General features: G+C 38.6%; 1 protein-coding gene across 8 annotated transcripts in view; it reads left to right on the top strand.

Annotated features, from left to right (window-relative positions):
* Positions 1 to 24,683, top strand: part of dpp9 (dipeptidyl-peptidase 9) — a 95,325-nt gene that overhangs the window by 27,243 nt on the left and 43,399 nt on the right. Inside the window, exons 2-10 of one of the 8 annotated variants that reach the window (XM_041204603.1) lie at positions 4,387 to 4,500; positions 6,436 to 6,522; positions 7,278 to 7,490; positions 11,658 to 11,787; positions 13,801 to 14,045; positions 16,049 to 16,161; positions 20,131 to 20,304; positions 21,402 to 21,570; positions 24,191 to 24,301. In XM_041204603.1, the coding sequence (XP_041060537.1) occupies positions 7,457 to 7,490; positions 11,658 to 11,787; positions 13,801 to 14,045; positions 16,049 to 16,161; positions 20,131 to 20,304; positions 21,402 to 21,570; positions 24,191 to 24,301 (976 nt within the window). In that variant the 5' untranslated portion in view covers positions 4,387 to 4,500; positions 6,436 to 6,522; positions 7,278 to 7,456. Of the gene's footprint in view, positions 1 to 4,386; positions 4,501 to 6,435; positions 6,523 to 7,277; positions 7,491 to 11,657; positions 11,788 to 12,445; positions 12,558 to 13,800; positions 14,046 to 16,048; positions 16,162 to 20,130; positions 20,305 to 21,401; positions 21,571 to 24,190; positions 24,302 to 24,683 lie in introns of those variants that run through there. The other 7 variants (XM_041204609.1, XM_041204610.1, XM_041204606.1 and 4 more) reach the window with 7 other exon arrangements.

Raw genomic sequence — 24,683 nt, 5'->3', positions numbered from 1 at the left:
CTGCTGTAACCCATCATTCTGCAGTGCTGCAGGGTGAAGGTTCTATCAATCGTTCGATGGATTTATGATGAGGAAAGTGCAGTCTCTGTATGTGTAAGAGTGATGCTTGGGGTTGGGGGGAGCTCAGTATAACCCTAACCAATCCTTGTACAGAAAAACCATTGCTCACTGATTCATTGTGATTTATGGCCCACTCTGTCAGTTTAAGTTTCATTTAGCTGAAAAGTATGTACCATCCATCATTCTGAATTTAGTAATTGTAATAAGTCAGTACAGGAGAGGCATGTTTGTACAAATTTGATCTGAATTAAAAGTTAAATAAAAAGTTGCTTGATTCAAATTATCAAGGCAAAGGACCGTGAACCAGAATGACTAGGAAAAGCAAAATCCTGAAATAAAACAGGAAATCCTGCCATCATCCTGAAAGGTTGACCCTGTCTTCCTCTCTCCACAGATGCTGTCAGATCTGTTGAGCATTTCCACATATGATTAACAAACTTTTTTCTTGTGACCAGGAAATGCATGGCAAATTAATTAGCATCATAAGGAGAAGGATCAGATAATATGGATGGAGCCTGTCGTTAGACACCGTTGTCCAGATACCGACTGACTTGTGTGTTTCCTGAATTGTTTTTTTGATTGCCTATGGTTGCAAGGGATGTAAGGGGTTAATATTACTAGGACTGTTTGCAAGATCAGAATGCAATAAGGTGAAAACTGGAATGTTGGTGGCATCATTTGAATATAAAATTAAAATGAAGGCATTCGTGATATGATTCATTTGTACAAGGAGGTGTGCTGGAAAGCTGAGTCAGTGTCCTTTTGGCATCCTTGCCGCTGTCAATGCAGCAATATAAGTGTTCAGCCGATCGTAACACAGAACCCAGTTCAAACCAGCATGCATGTCCTGTACTATGGGATTGCTGTCATACGACTGGCTATTTTTGAATGTACAGTATTACATGAGCTTCAATTTACAAATCTAACCACCCGTTTCTTTAAGGTAGCTTTGTGCTAAATTGTGAACTGACTGCACCCAGTATGGGATAAAATCTTGAGAAATAAGAGTAAATTATGCAGCCCATCCTGTCCAATCTACCATTTACTAAACGTTATGGCTGAATTGTGCCATCAAATCCACTTCCTCGCTCCATTCCCATTTCCTTTAATTCACTTAGTGCCCAAAAATCTATCATATCAGTTTTGAATATACTCATAGTCAATGCAACCACAGCCCTCTGGGTAGAGTATTCAAAGATTCAGAACCATTTGAGTTAGTAAATTTCTTCTGCTCCTTAATCATAAATGAATCACCCCTTATCCTGAATCTGGTGCCAGTTCTGGACTGCCCAGCCAGGAGAATTATCCTTTCAGCATCAACTCTGTCAAGTCCTCAAAAATTTTATGTTCAATGAGACCATGTTTTATTCTCCTTAACTCCAGGGTATTGCCCTCTTCATAGGAGCACCCTCTCATCTCAGGAATCAATCTAGTAAACCTTCAGTACAAATTCTCTCTAAAGCAGCTAAAACCTTGCTTGGGTAGGGAGACAAAAACTGTACAGTTTGAGTAGGTTAGGCCTGTACTCATTGGAGTTTAGAAAAATAAGAGGTGACCTTATTGCAACATATAAAATTCTTAGGGGGCTTGACAGGGTAGATGTTGAGAGGTGGTTTCCCATTCTAGGACCAGAGGGCATAATCTGAGTAAGGGGTCACCCATTTAAGACAGAGATGAAGGGGAATTTCTTCTCTTAAGAGGGTAGTTATTTTGTGGAATTCTTTATCACAGAGTGCAGTGGAAGCTGGGTCGTTAAGTATATTCAAGGCTGAGATAGATTTTTAATCAGTAAGGGAATCAAGGGTTATGGAGAAAAGGCAAAAAAGTGGAGTTGAGGATTATCAGATCAGCCATGATCTAATTGAATGGCGGAGAAGATACTATGGGCCGAATGGCCTACTTCTGCTCCTATGTCTTATAGTCTACACAGTGCTTCAGGTGTGGTCTCACCCAAGCCCTATATAATTCCAGCAAGTCTGCCCTTACGATTACACTCCAAATCCCTTGAAATAAAGGCTAAAGTGCTAATTGGTTTCCTAATTACTTGCTGTACCTGCAAGCTAACTTCCTGTGATTTATGTATAAGGATGTACAAACCCCTCAGTATACCAGCATTTACTAGTCGCTCAGCTTTTCAAGAAATACTCCAATCTTCCTAAGTTAGAGAATATTTTCGCATCTCCCCATGTTATACTCTCATCTACCACTACCTTGTCCAACCCCATTACTGATCTGTATTCTTGTGCAGCCTCATTGCATCCTCCTTGCAGTTTACTTTTCCACCTAGCCGTGTATTGCCAGCAAATTAGGATATGTTGCCCTCTGTCCCCTCTTCCAAGTCATTGATGTAGATTATAAATAGCTGAGGTCAAGCACTGATTCTTCTGGCACTCCACCAGTTATACCCTGCCAGTCTGAAAATGATCTATTTGTTCCTACTCAATGGGTTGGATGTGAAGAGGCAGTGGAGGAATATACTTATACTGAGTAACCAAGATATTTGGTGCATTAAATTGCAGAACACCAGGATTTATGCTGAATCAGCACTGTAAATAAATCTCCTTTCAAAGCAAGGTTTTGAATTTTTTTTTAATTCTTTGCATTTCAAATCAAATTATGAAGAATATAGTTTAACACCTTAATCGTACTGTTTTTTGGCAATTGAATGCTGACCTTTCAGGAGTGACACTTAACCAATCTTGTGGTCACATGGCCTCGTGTCTTTGTAAAAATGCTGCTGCCACAGTGCCCTCATTTAAGAAGTTTTTTCTTGCGTGGGAGAACAAATTTGCAATTTTTTCTTTAATCAATGAAGGCCAGGCAGAAAGCCTGCAGTGTTGCTGCTCGATTGGTATGCGGAGGACTTCAAGCCCAAGAATACAGCTACTTGGAATAACATTCCTTCGCTTCTATCCAGCCTTGCTACATGAACAATTCTTGACTGCCATTTCCCCAGGAAGTCCTTGGCTCAACTGGCATAAATTCTGCAAATTCCTCTCCACTAAAGGAATTTTATACATTTTTTCCCTTGGCATGCAAATGCTAATTAGAATCTAGGATGGAGGCTTCCTATAGCAGGTTGTCCTTGGCAACAGTACCATTTAGTTTCTTCTAAGCTGTAGCTGTTCATGCAAAGTAGAGATAATTTTCAAAAATTGCAAATACTGGAAGTCTCGAAATTAGAAGTGCTGGCAGTACAATTTAGGTTTCACTAATTTCTACTCAATCCCTCCCAATTTTTCTCTTCTAAAGGAGCACCCTCACAGTGGCTGCACATTCCAGCTGTTCTGGGAAAGGTGACCCTGTGTGACTTTGTGCCCTGCTGCTGCCTACTTTTCTAGGATGACCACCAATGCAGATCAGATTTTGTTGAATTTGAGGCATTCTTGATTTGTGTTTTTGAGAGTTTTTAAATTATTCATCCTCTGAATATGCGCTGGCAAGGCTGGCATTTGCCCATCCTAGTTTCCCTGAGAAGGCAGTTTGATACAACTGAGTGATTCAAAGGGCAGTTTGGAGTCAACCACATTAATCTGGGTCTAGTCATGTATAGGCCACACTGGGTAAAGATAGTAAGCCTCTTTCCCTCAAGGATATCAGTGAACTGATTGGATATTTCATGAATCTAGTGCTTCCAGGTCACTTTTATTGCCAATTTTTTTAAAAACTGAATTGAAATTCTCAATCAGCCATGATGGAATATGTACTTGCGTGATCTGGCATCTGAACAACTAACCACTAACTAAAGTAAGCACTACATTACCATATCACACCGGTTTCATCTTTACCCAGCTCCTTTAGTTCTATCTGAAAAAGGGAGGGGAAAGAAAATTAAATAGAATATGAAAATAACAAAGGGATATGTTATATTGATGGGCTTTAAGCATATGTTGTTTTCCCTGATTGCCTCTACTTTGATAAACAAAATACTAGCCACTCACAATGTCAAGCTTCTGTTCAATTCCTTCATCGCCAGGGAGATTTGCGCAGAATAATAGAATAGTCACTAATAGTCACAGAAAGAAAAGAGAGAATTGCTGACCGTCCTGGAGGAAACATGTTTCCTGTTATTCATGGTGTGCTTAGCAACACCCACTAACATTTAAAATCCCTGCAGGCTGTGCAGCTTTCAGAAGTTCATAAAGATAGCACATTCTTCCTGAGCAAATACCTATTGGAACTGCTGAGCAAAATGCAGCTTTTCTGCATTGCCTCCTTCATTCAGCTAGAGTAATAGCCAGCTGAGTGGCCTGTGTCCCACAGTCAGCACCTTTATTGTTGTAACAGGGCATTTACAGTTTTTTCGGGGTTGTTTTATTGTTGCAGATTCTGTCCAAGAAACCTAATTGTACCATGGGCTGTGCTGTCCGGTTGTTTTTTGACTATGACGTAGAAGACATCGTTTCAGCTCAGTTATTTCATGCTTGAAAGTAGTTGCTGGTAAGCACTGCATGTTTTCTTTTGTACTGTTAACAAGTTTGTTATTTCTAGCCTTGGTTGAAATAGGAACCTCTCATGGTTTCTAAGAGCACAATAAGTGGCCAGTGGCATCATTGGATGAGTAGTCACCATGTGTGTGGGGGGAAAAAGCTTTTATTCTCATGCATCTCAACTCTCACTTATGTCATCGGAGATATTTTCCCAGAGACCATTGGAAATTGAGAGATCAGCTTCAAGCAATTATGTGGTGGCAGCTGTAACTGTAATAATTGCCACCTAATTTTTTTTCAGGGCACCCTAAAGTCTTTGAAGGTCAGTGCTTTCTGTGAAGTACTGCAGTGATTCTTTAACCCAGCTATCTTGTTAGTAGAGCTTATGGGCCTTTAAGGTCTTAAAGGGCTTCTCTTAGCACTATTGCCTAAAAGGTGGATAAGTCTCTTAAAGTTCTCAAGAATTGGGAACCTGAGCTATGCAAATTAATGGTAATATGGATTTAAATTCATATGTGGCTCTGTGCCATCATGGTACATCCATATGATCCACAAAAGATTAAAATATAGTGCCTACCCTTGTAGTGCTGAGCCATTGAGGAGAAGAACTTACATTTGTAAGGTTTTATCACATCTCACGCATTCCAAATTGCTTTACCTTGTGCAAATATAATGGGTAACCATGATAGCTATTTTGTGCAGAGCAATTTCTCACAAATAACAATGAAATATCTGACCATCTATCTGGTTTTGGTGGCTGAGAGGGGAATATTGATTAGAACACTGAGAAAGTTCCCTGTTCTTCCAAACATGTCTGGGACATACCAGTGTCCATCAGGGCATGGAGTTAAAACCTCAGTTTAACTTATCCGAAAAAAAAACCACTCTTCTTGCCAGAAAATGTCAATTTTGTGAGGGCATTGTGATGCAACTGGCCTCTGGCTCTGAGATAGGGATGCACAAAATTGGATGCCCAGAAGTAAGAGAAGTTTTCAAAGTCTATGAACAAAAGTATGCTTTTCAGAGGTTTTAAGGCAAAGTAGAAAGTCTTAGGGGTAGAGTTTGAGTGTGGGGCTAATACGCATTCTAAGAGCTGTCACAGAAGATGGCATAGAATAAGAGATGCAAAAGAGGAAATAGAGCATGTCCTGGATGTAGGACTTGAAGAATTTGGAACAGTGTGGTGGAGTGCGACCATGGAGAGATTCTGTGCCAATGGAAGTTGGCGAGCAGCAGAACTTTGATGTCAGCTTGGAGCTCAGGAGACTGATGAAGTGAACATTGCAGATATCAAGCTGATTGAGGAGTGGGGTAATGACATTAGGAAAAAGCAGTTAGCATTTAGATATCATCTTATCCTAAGATTTCCAAAAGTCATCTTTGAAAAGAGAATTCAGTATGATCACTGTTAAGTTCTAGGCAGTTATGAATAGCAAGGCCCCAAAAGTAGTCCATGAAATGAATGACCAGTTAATTTGTTTTTTGAGGTGATTTCGGGAGAACTTCTTTTTTGAAGCACATAGTGCCATTGAGTCATACACGTTTATCTGAATAAACAATGGAGACCTTGCTTTGTTATCTGGGGAAATATGTCATTTCTGACAATGTTGTATTCCCTCAGTGCACCGAAATGGCAACCCAGCTTATATGTTCAAGTCCTGGTGTTGTCTTGCAATGAAACCTTCTGACCCAGTGGTTAGTGCTGCCAGCTGAACCAAGCTGACATTCTATTCATTGCCAAGATTTCCAAAGTAGGAAATTGAAATTAATCTTGAAGAATAGGTTGTGGGGTTGTGTTCTTTCAAGATCATGCAGAAAACCTAAGGCTGAAATGAGCAGCTGGAGAGAAGGCTGGAATCATGTACGACGATATTGAATGGTGAGAAATGAATCAGTTGGTTTTGATCTTGTCAATATTGAGGTAATGAAGTGCTCTCTTTTTTAGATTGCTGACTTGGAGGCTTGTTAGCCTGTTAATGCATAGAGTAAAGAAAGTTAAACTTGAAGACGATACCACAGAAAGTTGGAAAAGGTAAGTGATTTGAAATGTTACCCTATCCCTGTTTAATATTGATCTCTTGACTTTTGAAGTTGATGAAATTTTAACAGAATTGCAATATTTTTTGAGGTGCTAGAGCACTCTAGTAGTCTGAGTTTGTACTAGGTTGCTGATATCCAATGGCTTATCACCTTTATCATAAGAAATTTCACGTGTTAAGTAAAGGGAAGGAATATTTGCTTTATAGTCAGCAACTTGATTTTTTTTAAACCTTTGTTTAGAGCTGCCTCATACTGTAAGCATTACAGAAGCACTCTAACCATTGCTTTCATGTGCTAATTGGTGTAAGGTTGTAAATAATGGATGCCTGATTGTGATTAAAAGGTAATCAATCTTTGGTATCAGGGTGATGTAAAAAACCATAACAGTAACACTCAATTGGTTTACAATCATTCTGAGCTCTTAAAAATTGAAATCAAACCCGTACATCCATTTAAAAAAAAAAATTGTGATGTTTATTTTTGTTGTGGGAATCATGACCTCTGCAAAAGCAGACATTCTGCAGACTTGATGCATTATGTCCACGCAAAGGGGTTATCAAACTTTGAACCACATTGATTGTAATGTACACTGGGAAAGCAGTCAGCAAATAGTGTAATGCATTTGTTTTTTTTCTGGACAAGAATAGTCGCTGCCACAGCAAGTGAAGACAGCAACTTTTCATTTTTTAGCAAAAGTACATGGAGAATGTAGTAATTTGAGAACCCAGTTCTTGCATTCTCTTCCAGAGCGGAGCAGTAAATCACGATGTTGCATGTAACGTGCATGTGATGATTGCACACGTGGATCCGATTGGCATGGCCTGATAAGCGAGGGGAAAAGGTCGGAGGGTTGGAAGCTGGCTAGCCATGTGTCCGGAAAAGATAGGCAGACCCTTCAGCAGCAACGTCAGAAGTTAGGCTATCACATGTATTCAGGAATCGCAGGCAAAGGTGCACCAGGTGCGCGATAATCATATAGTTAAGTGCCGTGACTTTAAAAATCTGAAAATAGTCAATACAGTTATGTAAACAATGGTTTATTTGCAGCTTACATTATTATTAAATCCTGTTACCGAAATATAGAATAAGACTTGCATGCATAAGTCTTTCTTTAGTGAAGCAGTGTGATATATGCATAGTGATAAATCTGAAGTAAATCCCAGCAGTATTTTGTATTATTTTTGGGGAACTTGGTGAAATGCAGGGGTCCATTAGTGTGCTTCAACTTCTGAAGTCATTGGATATAGATTATTCCTCCTCTAATTATCAGATTTTTTTGGGTGGTGGGGGCAGGTAGAATCTAGATGTAGCAGGGTCTTGAGGCAGGGAAAATAGAAACTCTTTAACTATTGAGAGCCTAGCGGCTAAATTCTATAACTAGGCTGTGACATCCTTGGCAGAGTTATGGGCACAGAGCCAGTGTTATCACTAGGATATCAGTGAAGTGAAATGCTAGCATGTGGAAATGTTTGGCATCTCTACTTGAATTCTGAAAAACAGTGTTGTCACATATTTTGCTGAACCTGAATTGATTCTGTAGGGCCCATTTTGTATTATATAATAACGAGGTGAACTGCTGGTGGTCACAGATCTGTCATTGGGTGGTACAAATCTGAAATGTTGAACCAAGTGTTGGTGTATTTTGGCAAGTAGTTAAATGTATTGAGTTTAAATGAGATACATCATCTTTTTGCGATATTGGGCCCTGGAATGTTGCAGGGGCAGGTGAAAACACTGGATATTTAAGCTGAGTTGATGGGGCACACATTTTTTTAAAATCAATTCCTTGGTTTGAAATTTGATTTTTAAATGCATTTCTCCCCAGTTATTTCCCAAAATTGAATTCAATTTTCTCAGTATAATTTGTTGCAGTTCCGTGGTTAAGAGGCTTTCTTTCCTTTAACAAGAGGCTTTTTGAGGCCTGATCTCAATACTTGGAGAAAGCAATGTAACATCCTGTGAAGGATGTGGTACCTATTTCATTTTTTTAAAAGTCTGTAACAAGCTATTCAGTTTTTGGGTCACCAATACACAGGAAACGCCCCTTGGACAGAACAACAGAAGTAAAATACTGCGGGTGCTATAAAACTGGAATAGAAATAAAGTATTTGAAACACTCGGGTCATGCTGCCTCAGTGGAGTGAGCAAAAGAATTAATGTCCGATCAGTAACATAATCGGAACTGGAAGATGTGCAGGTTTAAGCAAGTACATGGAAAAGCAGACAGGAAGGGAACAAAAAGGAGAAGTCAGTGAAGAGTGGAGGACAGGTGATTAAGTGATATATGTAATAAAAAAATAAAATGATAATGAGAGAGGTATAGATAAAAAGATGGACTCAGAGGAGGTCTAAATAGTTGCAGTGCAATAGCATAGAAGGAAAGCATGGAAAATATTGAAAGAGAGGAAGGCTTCTTGGCCTAGACATGCAGTGGATGAAAGGCAGGTAGACCCCAGATGTAATTTATTATGGATAATTCTGATACACATTGGGAGAAACAACAGAAGTAGTAAAATCTAAATGGTACCATTTTGACTTGGGTGCAAGAGCAGAGGAACCTGAAGGGGGTGCACTTTCACAAAACCTTGAAGGTAACAAGTTGAAAGGGCAGCTAAATTAAGAGTATGGAATACCTTGGCTTTGTAATTAGGGGCATTGAATGCAAAAACAAGGAAGTAATGCCGAACCTTTATGAATCACTAGCATGGCCTCAGTTGAAGTACTATATACAATTTTTGGCAACGCACCTTAGGAATGAAGTCAAGCTGCTGGAGAGGGTGCAAAAGAGGTTTGCCATGATACTGAGAAGGAGGGGCTTCAATTATGTGAATAGATTGGAGAAGCTGGAATTCTTCTCCATGGAGCAAGAATGTTAAGAGGAGACCTGATAGAGATATTCCAAATTATGGAGGGGTTTGGTAGAGCAAGTAGGGAGAAACTTTATTTGCTCTGGCAAGTGTATTGGTAACCATAAACCATAGATTTAAAATATTTGGCAAAAGAACTAGAGGGGGGTTGAGAAATTTCTTCCAAGAGGATTGTTAAGATCTGGAATACACTGAAAGGTTTCTGGAATTGGATTCCGTTGTGCCTTTCAAAAGGCAATGAGGCATGCATTTGAAGAGGATTAATTCTCATGCTTTTCGGGGGGAAAAAATGGGAAATGAAACGTTTCAATGTGCTGACACAGGCACAATGTACCAAATGACAATCTGTGCTGCAAGATTCTGATTCTGACTTGAAATCATTTGGCATTAACTTGGTGCAATTCTAGTTTCAATGGACAAATTGTTATTGTGATAATAATGAAAGCAAACTTGCTCCAATTTACACACACAAATATATATAATATATTTGGGTATATGTTTGTGTATGTATTATATATATATATATATATATAATTTTTTTATTTATGAGTGTCAATCACTCCATGTCTACCAGCTGTAAGAAATTTTACTGGTACATTGCTACAGCCCTGTCTGGCCTAAAGCTTTTATTTGCCTTAATGGAATAGACACTTAGGTCAGATACTGCCATGGAACCAGTGCGGGAAAACACTTAAGGAGAAGGTGTGGGTGGATGTCTAAGTAGACCACTGAAATAATTTTCATCGCCCCATCTGTACATTTTGATCTGCCAGCAGGAATCCCTCTAAGGTTTTGACTGAAGCAGAAATAAAGAGACCTTTATCTTAGTATTTTAAATGCTACAATGAATTTCTGCTTCTGTTCAGAGTGCAACCACTGCCTCATTTTTTCCTAATTGCTTTCTCTAGCTGTGAGTTAAACCCACTATGGAGAGCTATATTCTTGAAAGATGAGCAGTGTACCTTCTTTAAATGCTGCTTAGAGTAGCTTGGTTACATTAACACATGACCTCAAGTGGTATACAGTTTACTCCTCTTAATCCAAAATGATTTAACTCAAACATATTTTAGCATTAATTTCTCATTTTCAAATTGATAATTGAAAAATTGTTAGCAGACTGTTGTCAAAAAGCAGGGGAAAGAAGGGGTACAAAAGACAGACTTGCATTTATATAATACCTTTTGTGATCTCAGGATATCCCAAAGCATTTTGCCAATGACGTATTTTTGAAGTGTAGTCACTATTATAATGTATGTTATGTCACAGTAACCAGGATTTGCCCACTTGATGGTTGCGTTCTTTTGATTGCACCATTATTTGTATGAATGATCTGTGGGCCAACACCACCTTGAAGAGCAAATCCTATTAATTTAGTTCCTGTGATAGCCATTTAGTTATTGCTGATGTTCTTTGCACCGTTGTTTTAAGTGGGTGTGACCAATATTTTGATTGACTTTTATATGCGAGGGTGCATTCATATCTCGAATGGTTGACATGAAGTGTGGCTTCACCTTTCACTAAAGCTGCAGTTAGCTCAAATGAAGCGCAAATTCAGTATTGGGCCTGACCTGACTGGCCCACTTTCCCTTGGCATTAATGCACAGATTTAAAATTAATCACTGTTTCATACATTTCAATCAATTTGCACTCATTCTGACCTCCTAACATTTCTATGATCTAGTAGCTCTGCCTGTGAGCATGAAACTTTTTCTCAAGAAAGATTTCTGTTTTATGCAGAGTGGGGTCAGTGTTCGACATCAGTTTTGTATTGTAGAGGGTGGTTCTGACAAGTTGAGAACATCTTGGGCTTGATCCCTGGTCTGTGCTGCATTGGTTAAACTCTGCAGGTTAGTAATTGATGTGCAACTGTTGGCCTCAACACCCCAGGATTAGAAACCGGGATAACATCAATCCAGATTCCCGCTCCTGTTTGCTATCTAATGGTTCTTGATGAAAAGTCTGGGCCAGAGCAAGTAAAATATAAAAATGGTGTATTTATCAAGCATATATTTCCTGTCCACCAAAATTTGTGTGTTGTACTTAAAAATATACAGAGAAACAGGAAACTAAGTTGGTATATCTGCAGTTGCTTTCTTGATCCCTTATGATCTCAGCCAATGTTTACTAACTACATCAAAAATATATTATGTATGGCATACAGCTTTCTTTTAAAAATAGTTCACCTTGTTACAAATAGTAAGCAGTGTTATTGGAAATTTGCTGATAGACCTATTTATACTATGAACTATTTTGCATCTAGGAGGCATCCATCATACTCCTGGTAGATGTGTCACACTTCATTATAGAAGCATTAACCTGAAATTTACAACTGTGATTGCTCTCATAAATTTACAAGCAAATGACATGACTTGGATTTCCACAGAAAGTACGTAAGTAGTGCCCTTATATGGGTAGGGTAGATTAAGCATTGTTCTTAAATGGACAAGCTAGGTTAACAACTAAAACAGCATAACCCCGGCTCCACATTTCAGATTACCTGTGTGCAAAATATGGAAGATGAGTTGTTCGCTCTCCTGGCTCTGGGTATCAAATGTTTGAGTGAGTTATCAGTGGGTTGCTGGCATTTATGAAAATATTACAGCAGCAAAAGTTGGCATTTTCAGAAATGGGAGAATTGAGAAGAGAGAAGATATTTCAGATTTTGGATGAGGACTGACAGCATTAAGGATGTGGTAGTGTTTAAACCTTGTTTTGCAGTCACATGTTTGAAACAAAAACTATACATAATGCTGCCTTTAATTGTGCATTTTTTTTTGTATTGAGGGATGGAGGTTCCCATGACTGTAACTATTTATTTAAATGTTGACTTTATAGGGAAGTGTACGTGCAAAGTTCCTGCACTTAAAATTGTCCCTGACAATCATCTGCTGAGGCACTGAAAGAAACATTGAGCATCTGTCAATGTAATTTTGGTACATCAATAGAAAGTTGTGCACTTGCTGCATTTGACAGGTGCCAAATTGGTAAGAAACTTGGTCCTGGCACTAAAAAACCAATAATTTTATGTGGTAATGTTTTTTATTGAAGGTCCCAAGACTAATGAGAGAATATATGAGAAATTGCTTGTTTCCTAGACTTAAATTGTTGAAGACCCCAGTTCCTAACTCTTTCATGTTGCTCTATACATGCATGTAAACAGGTCAGTCTTTGCATTTCCAATTTCAGTACCTTGAGTTACCTTAAAGATCCCGTTAACTGTCTTAATGCAGGATATATGCAACAGATACGTTTTCTAGTAAACTGATAGAACTGAGCTAAGTTCCAAGTATTGCCTAGGCATAGGTTTTGTGTGCATGAGCAAGTACTTTTCTCCCCTTTAGTGATAGGCTGCTTTATTCCATTCCACCTTTGAAGGTGTTAGCCTCAGAGTCAGAAGATTGTGTTCAAGTCTCAGTCCAGAGACTTGAGCTAGGCAGATACTTCATTGCAGTACTAAGGGTTTATTTTGGATGGTAAAAAATAAGTGACATTTGTTCTTTCAGCTGACTAAAAGCTTTTATGGCAATATTCAAAGAATAGGGGAAGTATTTTGGTGTCCTGGTTATGATTTATCCCTCAATCAACATCATTTTTTAAAAAAAATTACCTTAGCCATAGTTTCATTAACATTTTGGAATCTTTCTGTGCACAAACTGACTGCTGAATTTCCTCTTTAGAACAGTGGCTCGAGTTCAAAAGTGCTTGATTGGCTGTAAAGCACCATGGGATATCCTGAGTTCATATTTTGTTTTTTAATGCTTCGGTGAAGCACCTTGGGACATTTTATGTTAAAGGTGTTATATAAATACATGTTGAGGTCGTGAAAAGCTTTTCTTTCAAGTCTCCAGCTCATCCTTAGTTTGACAAGTTTCGGACTGTCAGGCTTGTGTCTATTATTATTTATAAATTTGTGATGGCTTTTTATATTTTGAGTCACGATTGTTCCCAGCTTCTGAAGAACAATCTGAATACCCTCCTGACCAGAATTTATTGATTAATGTTGCATTGAGACTGTGCCTTTGACACAGAGACTTACTGAAAGGTTCATGTATCACACGATTAAAAGTGCGTTGTGGCTGGTTTGCTGTTGAGAGGTTTATTCATTCATGCTGTTGACCAGGATGTTCTGCTTTACTAACCCATGTAGATTTTCAGTTGAGATGGAGTATTTACGTAACCCACAAAAATCGGTTCACCTTTAAAACTCACCGTAAATACCTGATTTTTATTTCCACTGTACTCATGTTGTGTAAAATAAAAGTGTGATGAATTTTTTCAGCTGACTCTGCAAGGAGAGTAGAGGAATCTATATAGTAACTGTATGTATTTCTTGTTTCTGTCTACAATTGTATATATCTTTAAATATGTGACATTGAAAGGACATGTTTTTGTTTTTGCTGCAGCTGTGTAGCAAGGGCTGAGGAGATGGCTACCGTGGAAGCGCTATCTGAAAGCACAGAGGTGGTGGATATGGAGGATGCACCCTCCCCATTCTACGTTGAGAAGCACACATGGGATGGATTGAGAGAGATTATTCACAGCAGCAGGAAGTATCCTGGCATTATCATTAACAAAGCACCTCATGATTTCCAGTTCATTCCAAAAAACGATGAGTCTGGGCACCATTCCCACCGTGTCTATTACTTGGGTAAGTATAAAGTTGTAATAGAATGCCAAACTACACAAACAAGAATTCAAACCACAGAAAAATCATCTCAAGTTATGCATCTTGAGCATGGCATCCAGTTCTAATTACCAAGACATGAGACACCTAATACCTGGAGGCAGTTCAGAGAGGAGCCATGAGGCTGATCCCGAGAATCAGAAAGCTTGGGGAATGATTTAGAAATGAATGGACTTTTGAAGAAGGTGATTGTGAGATTGACCTTATAGGAATAGAGTAGTGGGATGCAAGTCTCATTCCAATTTTAAGAATCTCAAGTGAAATGAATTTGAAATGGTTTTGAGTTTCCAGTGGCCTCTGATTCTCCTAGACTCATTAGGAGGGGGAAAAGTGTCTATAAGTTGAGACAAATGTTAGTTGGTGCAGGCACCTTGCTGACTGAACTGTTCTCTGACTTGCCTGTGTACATGGAGTCAAAAGCTGTGCTTATAACATATTTAAATGTTCAGAGCATCATATTGCTGCAATAATATAATATATTCATCATGCGTGACAAATCCTCTCAAGAATCAGTTGAGTCAATAAGTTTCTAGCGTTGTAAAGATGCGTTGGTAAAGGAAATGTATGGATAAGTACATTGAGGGTGTGAGTGAGGTGGAGGAGCCTATTGTTGTTGATGACTTGGAAATTGGAAGGCAACATGAGTGGAAAGTTTATTTTTGTTTAGAATCCAGGGATGAGGAACTTGTATGTGGAAGGGCTAAAGAGTCTGACATTCTGCTCCTTAGTGGGAGCTGTAATAGCACTGTTCAAAAATGTGAAGGATTAGGATAAAATAGGGCAAAACTGTTTCCACTGTCAGGGGGGGTCATTAACCAAAGGACTCTGATATAAGGTAATTTGCTAGAGCTAGAGGGAACATGAGAAATTATTAATGCATTTTGATTTATAATCTGGAATGCATTGCTCGAAAGGTTGGTGAAAGCAGATGCAGTAATAATATTTAAAAAGGGAATTGAATATATACTTAAAAAGGAAAAAAATTGTGCGACTCTAGGGGAAGATCTGGGGAATGGAACAAATTGGATAGCTCTTTGAAAAAGCCCATTGGGCATGACGGGCTCAATGACCTCTTTAGATGCTGTATGATTCTATGAATCCAGAAAGCCAATTTTGTAATCCTTAGCTGGCTGGCTGAGTCAGGAACATGCAGGGATATTGCAAGAGGCAGAAAGGAATTTTCGTCCCCAGGTCTTGTCCTATGAGTATGTAATAGAGCCTCTGTCCTATTACAGATATCCCATGTAAATGGAGTGACTCACTTGCTGCAAAGTTCAGTTATCCACTTCAGTGTCAGTCCACCTGAAAGCTGACTGAGACAGTCACTGTTTAGTAGATGACTAATCTGGAGCAGCTATAATGAGCAGTGTGAACATGCCTGGCATGACTCTGTAGAAGATCTCTTGCACTTCAAGATGAGGAACTTAATTATTTAATGAATTTATTATTTAATGAATTTGGTGGGAATCATGATTTCAGTTCCTTTACATAAGATGTATGATTATATTTCCCTCTTTAAAACTGGAATAAGCCTTTGCCATTATTTTAGTCTAATTTTAATGTGAAGATATTAACTTAAATTTTCATTTGAATATATTGAATACCAAATTCCCACTCTCTTTACATTTTTGGTTAAATTATTGGAGAACTCATTGTTTTAGTGCTGTAAAGTTCACTTCATATTGGAAAGACTGGATTGTATGGCTGCAACTTAGGAAACGCTACTTTTTCTAATTTATTTTTGATTTTTCTGTATTGTGTCTCTGGTACTGTTCCAAACGTTTTTACAAAATAGGCTAGAGCTGACCACTTAAGTGACAGGATGGGCAGACCCTCCTGGAAATTTTTAGTACAAACTTGTGTTTTTAAGTCACTAGTTGTCACAGCCTGGCCAAAGTTGTTTGATGAATTGAATTGCTTGGATTGTAGTATTGCCACTGATTAACACTGGGAACTCTTTTCTATAGGGATGCCCTACGGGAGTAGAGAGAACTCTCTGTTGTACTCTGAGATCCCAAAAAAGGTCCGGAAGGATTCTCTTTTGCTGCTTTCTTGGAAACAAATGCTTGATCACTTCCAGGTGAGAATTGTATTCTGCAATGCCTTTTAGCTTTGAATGACATGACCGTGTAATGCTTTAATGAGCAGTGTTGAGTGCTGTGGAGTAGATAGGCAAGGATTTATCTCCACAATTGAGTGCTGTGCTGTCAGCCTTTGCTATGTCGTAGGGATCTCTTCAGTGGGAGGGAATATTAACATCCCAGTAACCTTGGCTGCTCTCACTTCTTACTACCAAATGGGAATAGAAACCAAAACCATGCAGTTGCAAACTCATGCTAAATTTTTGTAGTTTCTCTCAGACCATATCTCCCTGTCTAGGCTGAGAGGAAGAGATTGACAATTTTATCAGTGATGTCTGTGTTCTGTTTCTGGAATGTGTGCAAGCAACCCAAGGTGAGAACTGGATTTTTTCCCCCATCATCGAGTCATAGAGTGGTTTACAGCACAGAAGGAGGCCATTTGACTCATCATGTCATTGCTGGTTCTCTGCAAGAGCAGCTTATCTAGTCCCATTTCCCTGTCTTTTCTCAGTAATTTTCTCCCTTGAATATCTTGTGAAGCCTCAAGTGGACCTGCCTTCACCACTCTCAGGCCATGCATTCCAGGTCCTAACTATTTGCTGTATTGAAAAAAAATTTTGTGTTGACCTTGTTTTCCCATTCACCTTAAATCTTTGCGCTCTGGTCCTTGACCCTTCTGCCAATGGGAACAGTTTCTCCCTATCTAATCTGTCCGAACCCCTCCTGATTTTGAACACCTCTATTAAATCTCTTCCCAACCTTCTCCTCCCTAAAGAGAACAGCCCCAGCTTCTCCAATTCATCCATGTAATTGAAATCCCTCATCCCGGAACCATTCTCGTAAATCTTTTCTGCACCGTCTCTTATGCCTTCACATCCTTACTAAAGTGTGGTGCCCTGAATTGCGCACAGTTCATTTGAAGTGTTGTATAAAAACTTATCATAACTTCCTTGCTTTTATACACTCTGCCTCTATATAAAAAGTCCAGGACCTCGATTGACTTATTAACTGCTTTCTCAGTCTGCCCTGCCACTTTCAATGATTTGTGTACATACACCTCCTGCCCTTGTACCCACTATAGATTGTATCCTTTATTTTATGTTGCCTATCGTTGTTCTTCCTACTTGTACTTCTCTACATTAATTTCATTTGTCGTGTCTCCAGCAATTTTATCAGCCTGTATGTTTTCTTAAAGTCTATCACTACTCTCTCTTCACAATACTTCCAAGGCCTATGCTCAACCCTTTCCCTTGAACAAATGGGTAAAGGTGGAGCAGTGGGCCAAACACTTAATTCCATACAACGATAGCATTATTTTAACCTTGCTCAACCATTTTGCACGTTTGAGCAATATGTGCAGTGCACTACTTATACATTCAAGGCTCAAGCATTGGGTGTTTATGTGGGCTACATTGCTGTTACTTCATTAAAGAAATTGATTAGCTCAAATTTTGTATTTGAAATAGCAGCCAATCACAGCTGGATATGACATGTACCAATCAGCAACAAACATGCAGGAATGAAAACCACCAATAATAAGATTTTGGAGAGAAAAACAAGTTTACAAAAATGGACAGTCAGCACCCCACTATCTTTGGAGAATGAGACAAAAAAAAACTTGTCCTAAGTAGTTTCTGGATATAATTTACATCCAGCAAGTTGAGTAAATTACTACTGGAAATAATGTCCCAGCCCTGAGCTACCTGTTGGCCGAGATTATCCAGTTTTACACATTTTCTCTTTTAGTTTTTAACTTGAATTATGATCTGTAATTTAAAATAATTTGTCTTCCAACTATGTTTTTAATCACTACCTTGGGGTAGGGGGGGCTCCCAGTGTTGCTCTGATCTGCGCTAAAGGTGCGGTATATTTTTAATGGGCTGGGACCTAATGGCACAAGCAGATCCTGTAACTACCTTCATTTTATTGAACTGAAAGCATGTGAAGTGTGAGTGACATCTGGTTTTTTTAGGCACTTAGGGCATCACCTGTGCAATGTGACCTGTAACTTGATCTAACATCACTTCAGCTTTTAAAGCACTCCAGTGCTACAATGTGACACCATGTTTTTGATTTGGAGTTTTTAATGTAGTGAAGAGTTGACAGGAATGTAAAAATATCCATGAACACAGACTATTTGAAATACACAGCAGGCCCACCAGCACCTAGAGTGCTGACAAAGGGATTGCACTAAGCCACTGATGACCTCTTAGTTTAAATGGATTTTTGTTGTATTTACTGCATTTGTTCTTTTTTCCCTATCTAACTCTGTAAAAATACGCTTGCTCTGTGAATTCAACCTTTTCACTTTGTATTAATCTAAGAGCATTGTGCGCAATTTGCAAATGTAAAAATGCAAAGAGCCATATTCAAATCACTTGTCAAAATGGTTCAGGTGTTAAAAATGACCAAGATCAATATAGTCAAGGAAAATTTTAGCTTCTCATTGCCAGATATGGTCAATATTATATCCTACCACTTCCCACAAACATTGTACCTTAAACCTGTTAAATGTCACTAGTTTGTAATGAAAAATCTCAATCTGGTTCCTTAACCAGTCAGCATTATCCACTATTCTGTGATTCACCAAAGCTGCAATGTTACTATATAAGTTACTGAAGTGTCAATGCTGAAGCTATGTTAAAATATTGCTTTCTTTTCCTTAAATTGATGAAGACAGCATTGACTCTGATAAGTTAAAATTTTGAATAATGCTGATTTGCAATACCTTATCATTCAGGTGTTGCAGAATTGCTTTTTTGTCATTAGATTTTAAAAATCGTTTTATTGCAAGGTAATAAATCTCCCAGTAATAAATGTTAATTAATGTATTGAGTGAGAGTTGATGTTGCTTTGTGACTTGGTATTTTCTGCAAGTGAGTTGTATCTTGAACCCTATTATGTTGGCAGGAGGCCAGTTGAGTAGGGTGGGAGAAACCAATGTAATAAAATAGCGGAGAACATTGGCTTTTGACATTTAAAGATGTTATTTATAAATTGCCAACTTCATTTTTTAAGAATTCCACTGAGGGGTTTGGGTTGCTGTGTACAAAGAAGTAGCTTTATTGGCATTTCCACTGTTAATTCATGATACCCCCTAAGCCTTTAGTGCATTTCACCTTCCTAAGAGGCACTAATCACAAAACATACTTCTGCCTCTTGTTTTTCAGGAGCTTTATTTCCCTTTAGGAGCTCCTGTTTTGAACATCATTTTGTGGTTGAGGGGTAGGAAACCTGCTGCAGGCCCTCTCCAATGCAGTTCTTGAATGAGCCATTAAGGGCATCGCTGTCTGAGCTGACTAATATCCTGTTTTATACCAGCAGCCAGACAAAGAGACTGATCAAATATTTACTTAAGCTGGTTTCTGGTTATTGGTACACTTTCTAACTTCTGCATAAAATGTGACACTAAAACATGATCTTTAGATATGTTTACTGCCTAGGATTTTTTGTTCTCTGGCAAAATGACATTTATTGCTCCTTCTCATTTCCTCAGATTACTGGGTTACCTACCAGTTGTGCTAGCCCACTACAGAACAAATTAAAATTCAATTGAGAAGTGTGGTACTGGAGTTACAGTTCTCAAGGTTATTAACGAATCAGCTGAACTTTAACATTAGTCAGATAGCTTTGATGCTCGTTTGATACCAGGTCCATTGAATTCAGTTTCACAACTTGTGGTGGAATTTGAACTCAACCTCTAGCTTGCTAGTCCAGTAACACAACCACTCTGCTACCTTATTCTAGTTCTGGAAGTAAAATGTTGACAGCTTCCCAAATCACCCAATCCACTCCTTGCACCCTGTTCATGGTTTTAATTCGTGCAATTAGTTTTGAGCATGTGCATACTGATAAAGGAGACTACAGTGCCCCAGGTGAGAATTTTTGGGATGTTTTTGCATAACATCCAAGAGTTCTGTTAATAATTGCTCATGATTATTGTTTTGTTCTTGTGGTTATCTTTATAGGCGACTCCACACCATGGGATGTACTCGCGGGAAGAGGAGCTCCTGCGTGAGAGAAAGCGCCTTGGGACATTTGGAATTACCTCATATGACTATCACAGGGATAGTGGACTTTTTCTCTTCCAAGCTAGCAATAGTCTTTTCTATTGCAAGGATGGAGGGACAAATGGGTTTAATGTAAGTACAAAGTTGATGTGGTCGTCAGGCCCTTGTATGTCTTGATCAGATTTCTTGCTGTTTCCAGCTACTTCTATTAGGACTGCGTACACTGCTTGCATTATTTGCAGCCTTGCAGTGATTAACTGCACTTAAAAGATATTTGACTCAATTTGTTAATGGGGACCTGAACAGCTTGATTTAGGAACAAGTTAGAAACTCGATTTTGGAAAAAAAACAAAAAATCCTTTGGTTTAGGAACGAAGATGAACTTGGGAACATGTGCAATTATAATTTAGTCAAGAAATCCAAGAGTACTTGAACTTTAATGTTGACATTTTAACAGTTAAGTGGGATTTGGGATGCAAAAGATTAGTCTTAAAAGGTTATTATCTGATAGCCTCTTAACACATCCAAATGAGTTTGCGGCTAATTGCCATGAGCGAGTGCAGAGTACCACTCTGGCTGAATATTGTGCTTTGAGTTTGGGCTTTATTCCCAGCTAACCAGAGTTCTCAGGCTCTCTGGTGAACCTTTGTGTTGAAAAAGAGCTCTCCTAAGGACAGTTGGGAGCGTGATCGATAATAGCTCAATTCAATAATTATCTCAAAACTAAGATCATCTTTTCTGCTGCCTAGGATGGGGAAAAAGTATTTAGTTTTGATACTGAAACTTAATCAAAAATGATTCCAGTTCTTAACTGTTCTGAACCAGTGCAGCAATGGGGATGCTACGACACGTTCTAAACTTCTGGGTTTAGAAGTAATAACAGCTTCTCTTTGCTATCCAGCAGTCCCTTTTCAGGGGATGGAGCTGAATATGCTGGCAACACTAAATGTACAGGTTCAACCATGAAGAATAACATTTGATTAAGCTGAGAGAGGAGAATATTGGGTGAAACAAAGATGCAATCTTAGGAGATGTAGTATCTCTAACAAAGTGGAATGGACCCAAGTGGGAACCTTAAATATTTCTTAGTCTTGTGTATCTTACTAATTAAAGTTACGATTAGATTTGTATTAACCACACTTGATCTGTGGCCAACGCCATTTTTCTCAGTCATAATGAATGCAATTTGTTCCATTTTCTTTACTAGCTAGATATCTGCTCTTTTACAGATATCGCCAATGAAGCCAGTAGAGATTAAGACAAATTGTTCAGGCCCTCGGATGGATCCTAAGATATGTCCTGGAGACCCATCCTTCATCTCATTTGTAAATAACAATGACTTGTGGATATCAAACATTGGATCTGGCGAGGAGAAGCGATTAACATTTTGCCATAAAGGTAAGGTAATTTAGTATTGGATGGTAAAAGTCTGCTATAGTATATTAATGTTGTAGATTGGCCTCGAGAAATGGTTTTGTAAGGCCCTCTTTGATCCCAGGAGCAGTACAGTTCACCCCATCAACATAGCAAAGCAGTTTCTGCAGGAACTGATTTAACTTTAAACCAAATGCTAGCAGAAAATAGAGCTAACATTCTAATGGAGCTATTTTATACAAATAATTGTATTTATATTGAAACCAGATTCAAACTATTTTTTAGGGCAGTTGCTAGGTGGAATTATGAAAAAAGAGAATTTTTTGCCCCAAGTTTTCTTCTCCTTCCTGCTCAAAGGTAGAGTTCTGTGGGTAAAAACCAAAATACATTAAAGAGGACACCTTTCATAATGTACCTTGTCTGCATGTTTGTAGTCTTGGGGGTGAGAATTACTATTAATTTGCTGATCCTATCCTCATTAATAATAATTTACGAGGTCAAGAGCAGGAGCCCTACCTATTTAATGCATTTGAAGGCCATTATAAGATCACCGCTGCAGTTGCAGCTAAGATATTATTACATATTATTTACAGCAGAGAAAGAGGCCATTTAGCCCAATAGGTCCCTGCTGATGTTTCTATTCCACATGATCCTCCTCCCACTCTACTTCATCTAACCCTCAGCTTACCCCTAAATTCATCTGTGCTAGTTTTTTCAATTACCTGTAGTGAGTTCCACATCCTAACTATCTCTGGGTAAAGAAGTTTCTCCAGAGTTCCCTATTTATGTACACCTCTGATATCAAAGCTCTTTGGACATGAATTAGTTTAATGGCTCTGCCTGCTGTTATGTAGCCATTCTGCACCAGCAGTATTCCACACGGATAAATGGCCAGTTGATTTGCTAATGGCATTAGTTGAGGGAGACACTTTAACCAAGAAACTTGAAGACACCTTTTATGCCTTTCAAATGGAGTTCTTTAATTATGTCCCCAAAAATGCAAGGAAAGGGTAGCACCTCAGACAATTTATCACTCAGCACTTAATAGCATTTGAACATCAAACTGAACTTGATCAAGTCATGACATGGAACACAACCCCAGTACTTTCTAACTCAGCTCAGTTAGTGATGTACCTACTTATTCTAACTTGAAGCCAAATCAACCAGGAATTAAGTCTGGTCTATTGGGTCGACAACAAAATAAGTGCAGTTACTGTCTGAGCTGCCTGGAGGGCCTTGAGTCAAATTAAGTCTATTGCATATAAGTTTTAGATTCTGTTCCATATAATATTTAGACTTAGTGCCTTAAAATTAGTCTTCTCAAGTGCTTCAGGTAATTAATTTTGATTTTGAATTGTCATGGCTCTTAACCTGGCTTTGATCCAGTTTATCTGTCTATGGTTAAGACGCGGCAAACATTGATGTAGGATAGCGACCAAGAAACATATTGTACATTTGCCTTAATGTTGTTTTATATTGTTATGGACAGGGGAGAATTGGTATGGATAATTCCCTTTTTCCCACCTCTCGACTGGCCAAAGACAGATAGACATGTTTTAAAAGAAAAAAACTGTTTTAACCCCATGAGTGATGTAACTGTCAGAGAGAAAAAAATGACAGGTTTTTTAAAAAGAAAGGTAAATGTGTAACATTCAAATGTTAAATGAATTTGCAGCCACACCCACTCTCAGAACAGCATTTGAATATCAAACTAAACTTGATCAAGTCATAATATGGAACACAACCCCAGTACTTTCTAACTCAGCTCAGTTAGTGATGTACCTACTTATTCTAACTTGAAGCCAAATCAACCAGGGATTAAGTTTGGTTTATTGGGTCGACAACAAAATAAGTGCAGTTACTGTCTGAGCTGCCTGGAGGGCCTCGAGTCAAATTAAATCTATTGCATATAAGTTTTGGATTCTGTTCCATATAATATTTATGGAGCAAGAAAATATTATGATTACAAAAAAATGTCACATGCACCTAGGTTTTAAAATTTCACAGTTCTCTGTCACACTAGCTTTTTCTGAGATGAACTCTTAAAGCGTCGCAGACCTGTAGTCCCTTTTGCAATCCACTGAAAAATAGAGTTTGGTAGTTTGAGACAAATGTTTCTGTGCTTTATTGCTTGCAATAGCTGGTTTCTCTTGATCCACTCCAATTGAGGCGCTATCGAACCCCTGTAGCAAATACCTGGTTCGGTTCTTCAACTAGATAGGTAAAGGCCAATCTGAATTCTCTATGCTGATGGTTCTTAGGCAGGGTCCTGTTCCTTCACTGCTCTGGATCTTTCTCTCCCTTGCTGCTCTAAAAATGTACCTTATTAAATGCCCTTATCTGAAAACCTAGTTTCGGCCATGTGACCAAAGTGTTCTGTCTATTGTCCTCCAAAATGTCTTGGAAGTTCGTTTGCATTTTAATGATTCTTCCAGATATTAAGAGTAGCTCAAGAGCCATGTGTAGTTCCGTGTATATTGGCAGGAATGAAAAAGGTCACCTGACCTCTCAACTCCATTTTGTTTGTCCATTCTCCACTTTATTTTAAGGTTAATCCATTAATCCATGTCTCCAAATTGCATGAGCTTGACAATATTAAATTGCACAGAAGAATGTAATGTAACCAGGATGTTCTCTTTTTCAGGTTTGCCTAATGTAGTAGAAGATCCTAAATCTGCAGGAGTAGCAACTTTTGTAATACAGGAAGAGTTTGATAGGTTTACCGGTTACTGGTGGTGTCCTACAGGAACGGAAGGTATGATCTTGGCTGCAGTACTCTGTTCATGCAATCAGTGAAAGGTTAAGCTCCACAGGGAGTAAGTTCTTATTAGTTTCTTAGCTTCACATTTGTAACTGGAGGTCTCCTAACAGCTTTGCTCTTGAACAGTGTAGTGTTTCATTCAAACTGCTTGCCTAGCTCCAATCTGTGCTCCAATTCAGTCAGTATACCAATTCAAAGTTACACTACCTTCACATTAGCACATTGATTCACCTGATTTTGAATCTAGTCTAAACCAGTGGGATGTTTTCCTGCTCCAACATAATCCTCTTGCTGTATTTTATTTGAGAGAACTAAACCCAGGACTGCCTCCTTCCTCACTGGGCTACTAAACTACAAGAAATGCAGTCTTTTAAAG

The sequence above is a fragment of the Carcharodon carcharias genome, chromosome 14, assembly GCF_017639515.1.
Source record: "Carcharodon carcharias isolate sCarCar2 chromosome 14, sCarCar2.pri, whole genome shotgun sequence".
NCBI classification, from domain to species: Eukaryota; Metazoa; Chordata; class Chondrichthyes; order Lamniformes; family Lamnidae; genus Carcharodon; species Carcharodon carcharias.
The sequence above is the reverse complement of the archived record's forward strand: the minus strand, read 5'-3'. Positions and strand labels throughout refer to the sequence as shown.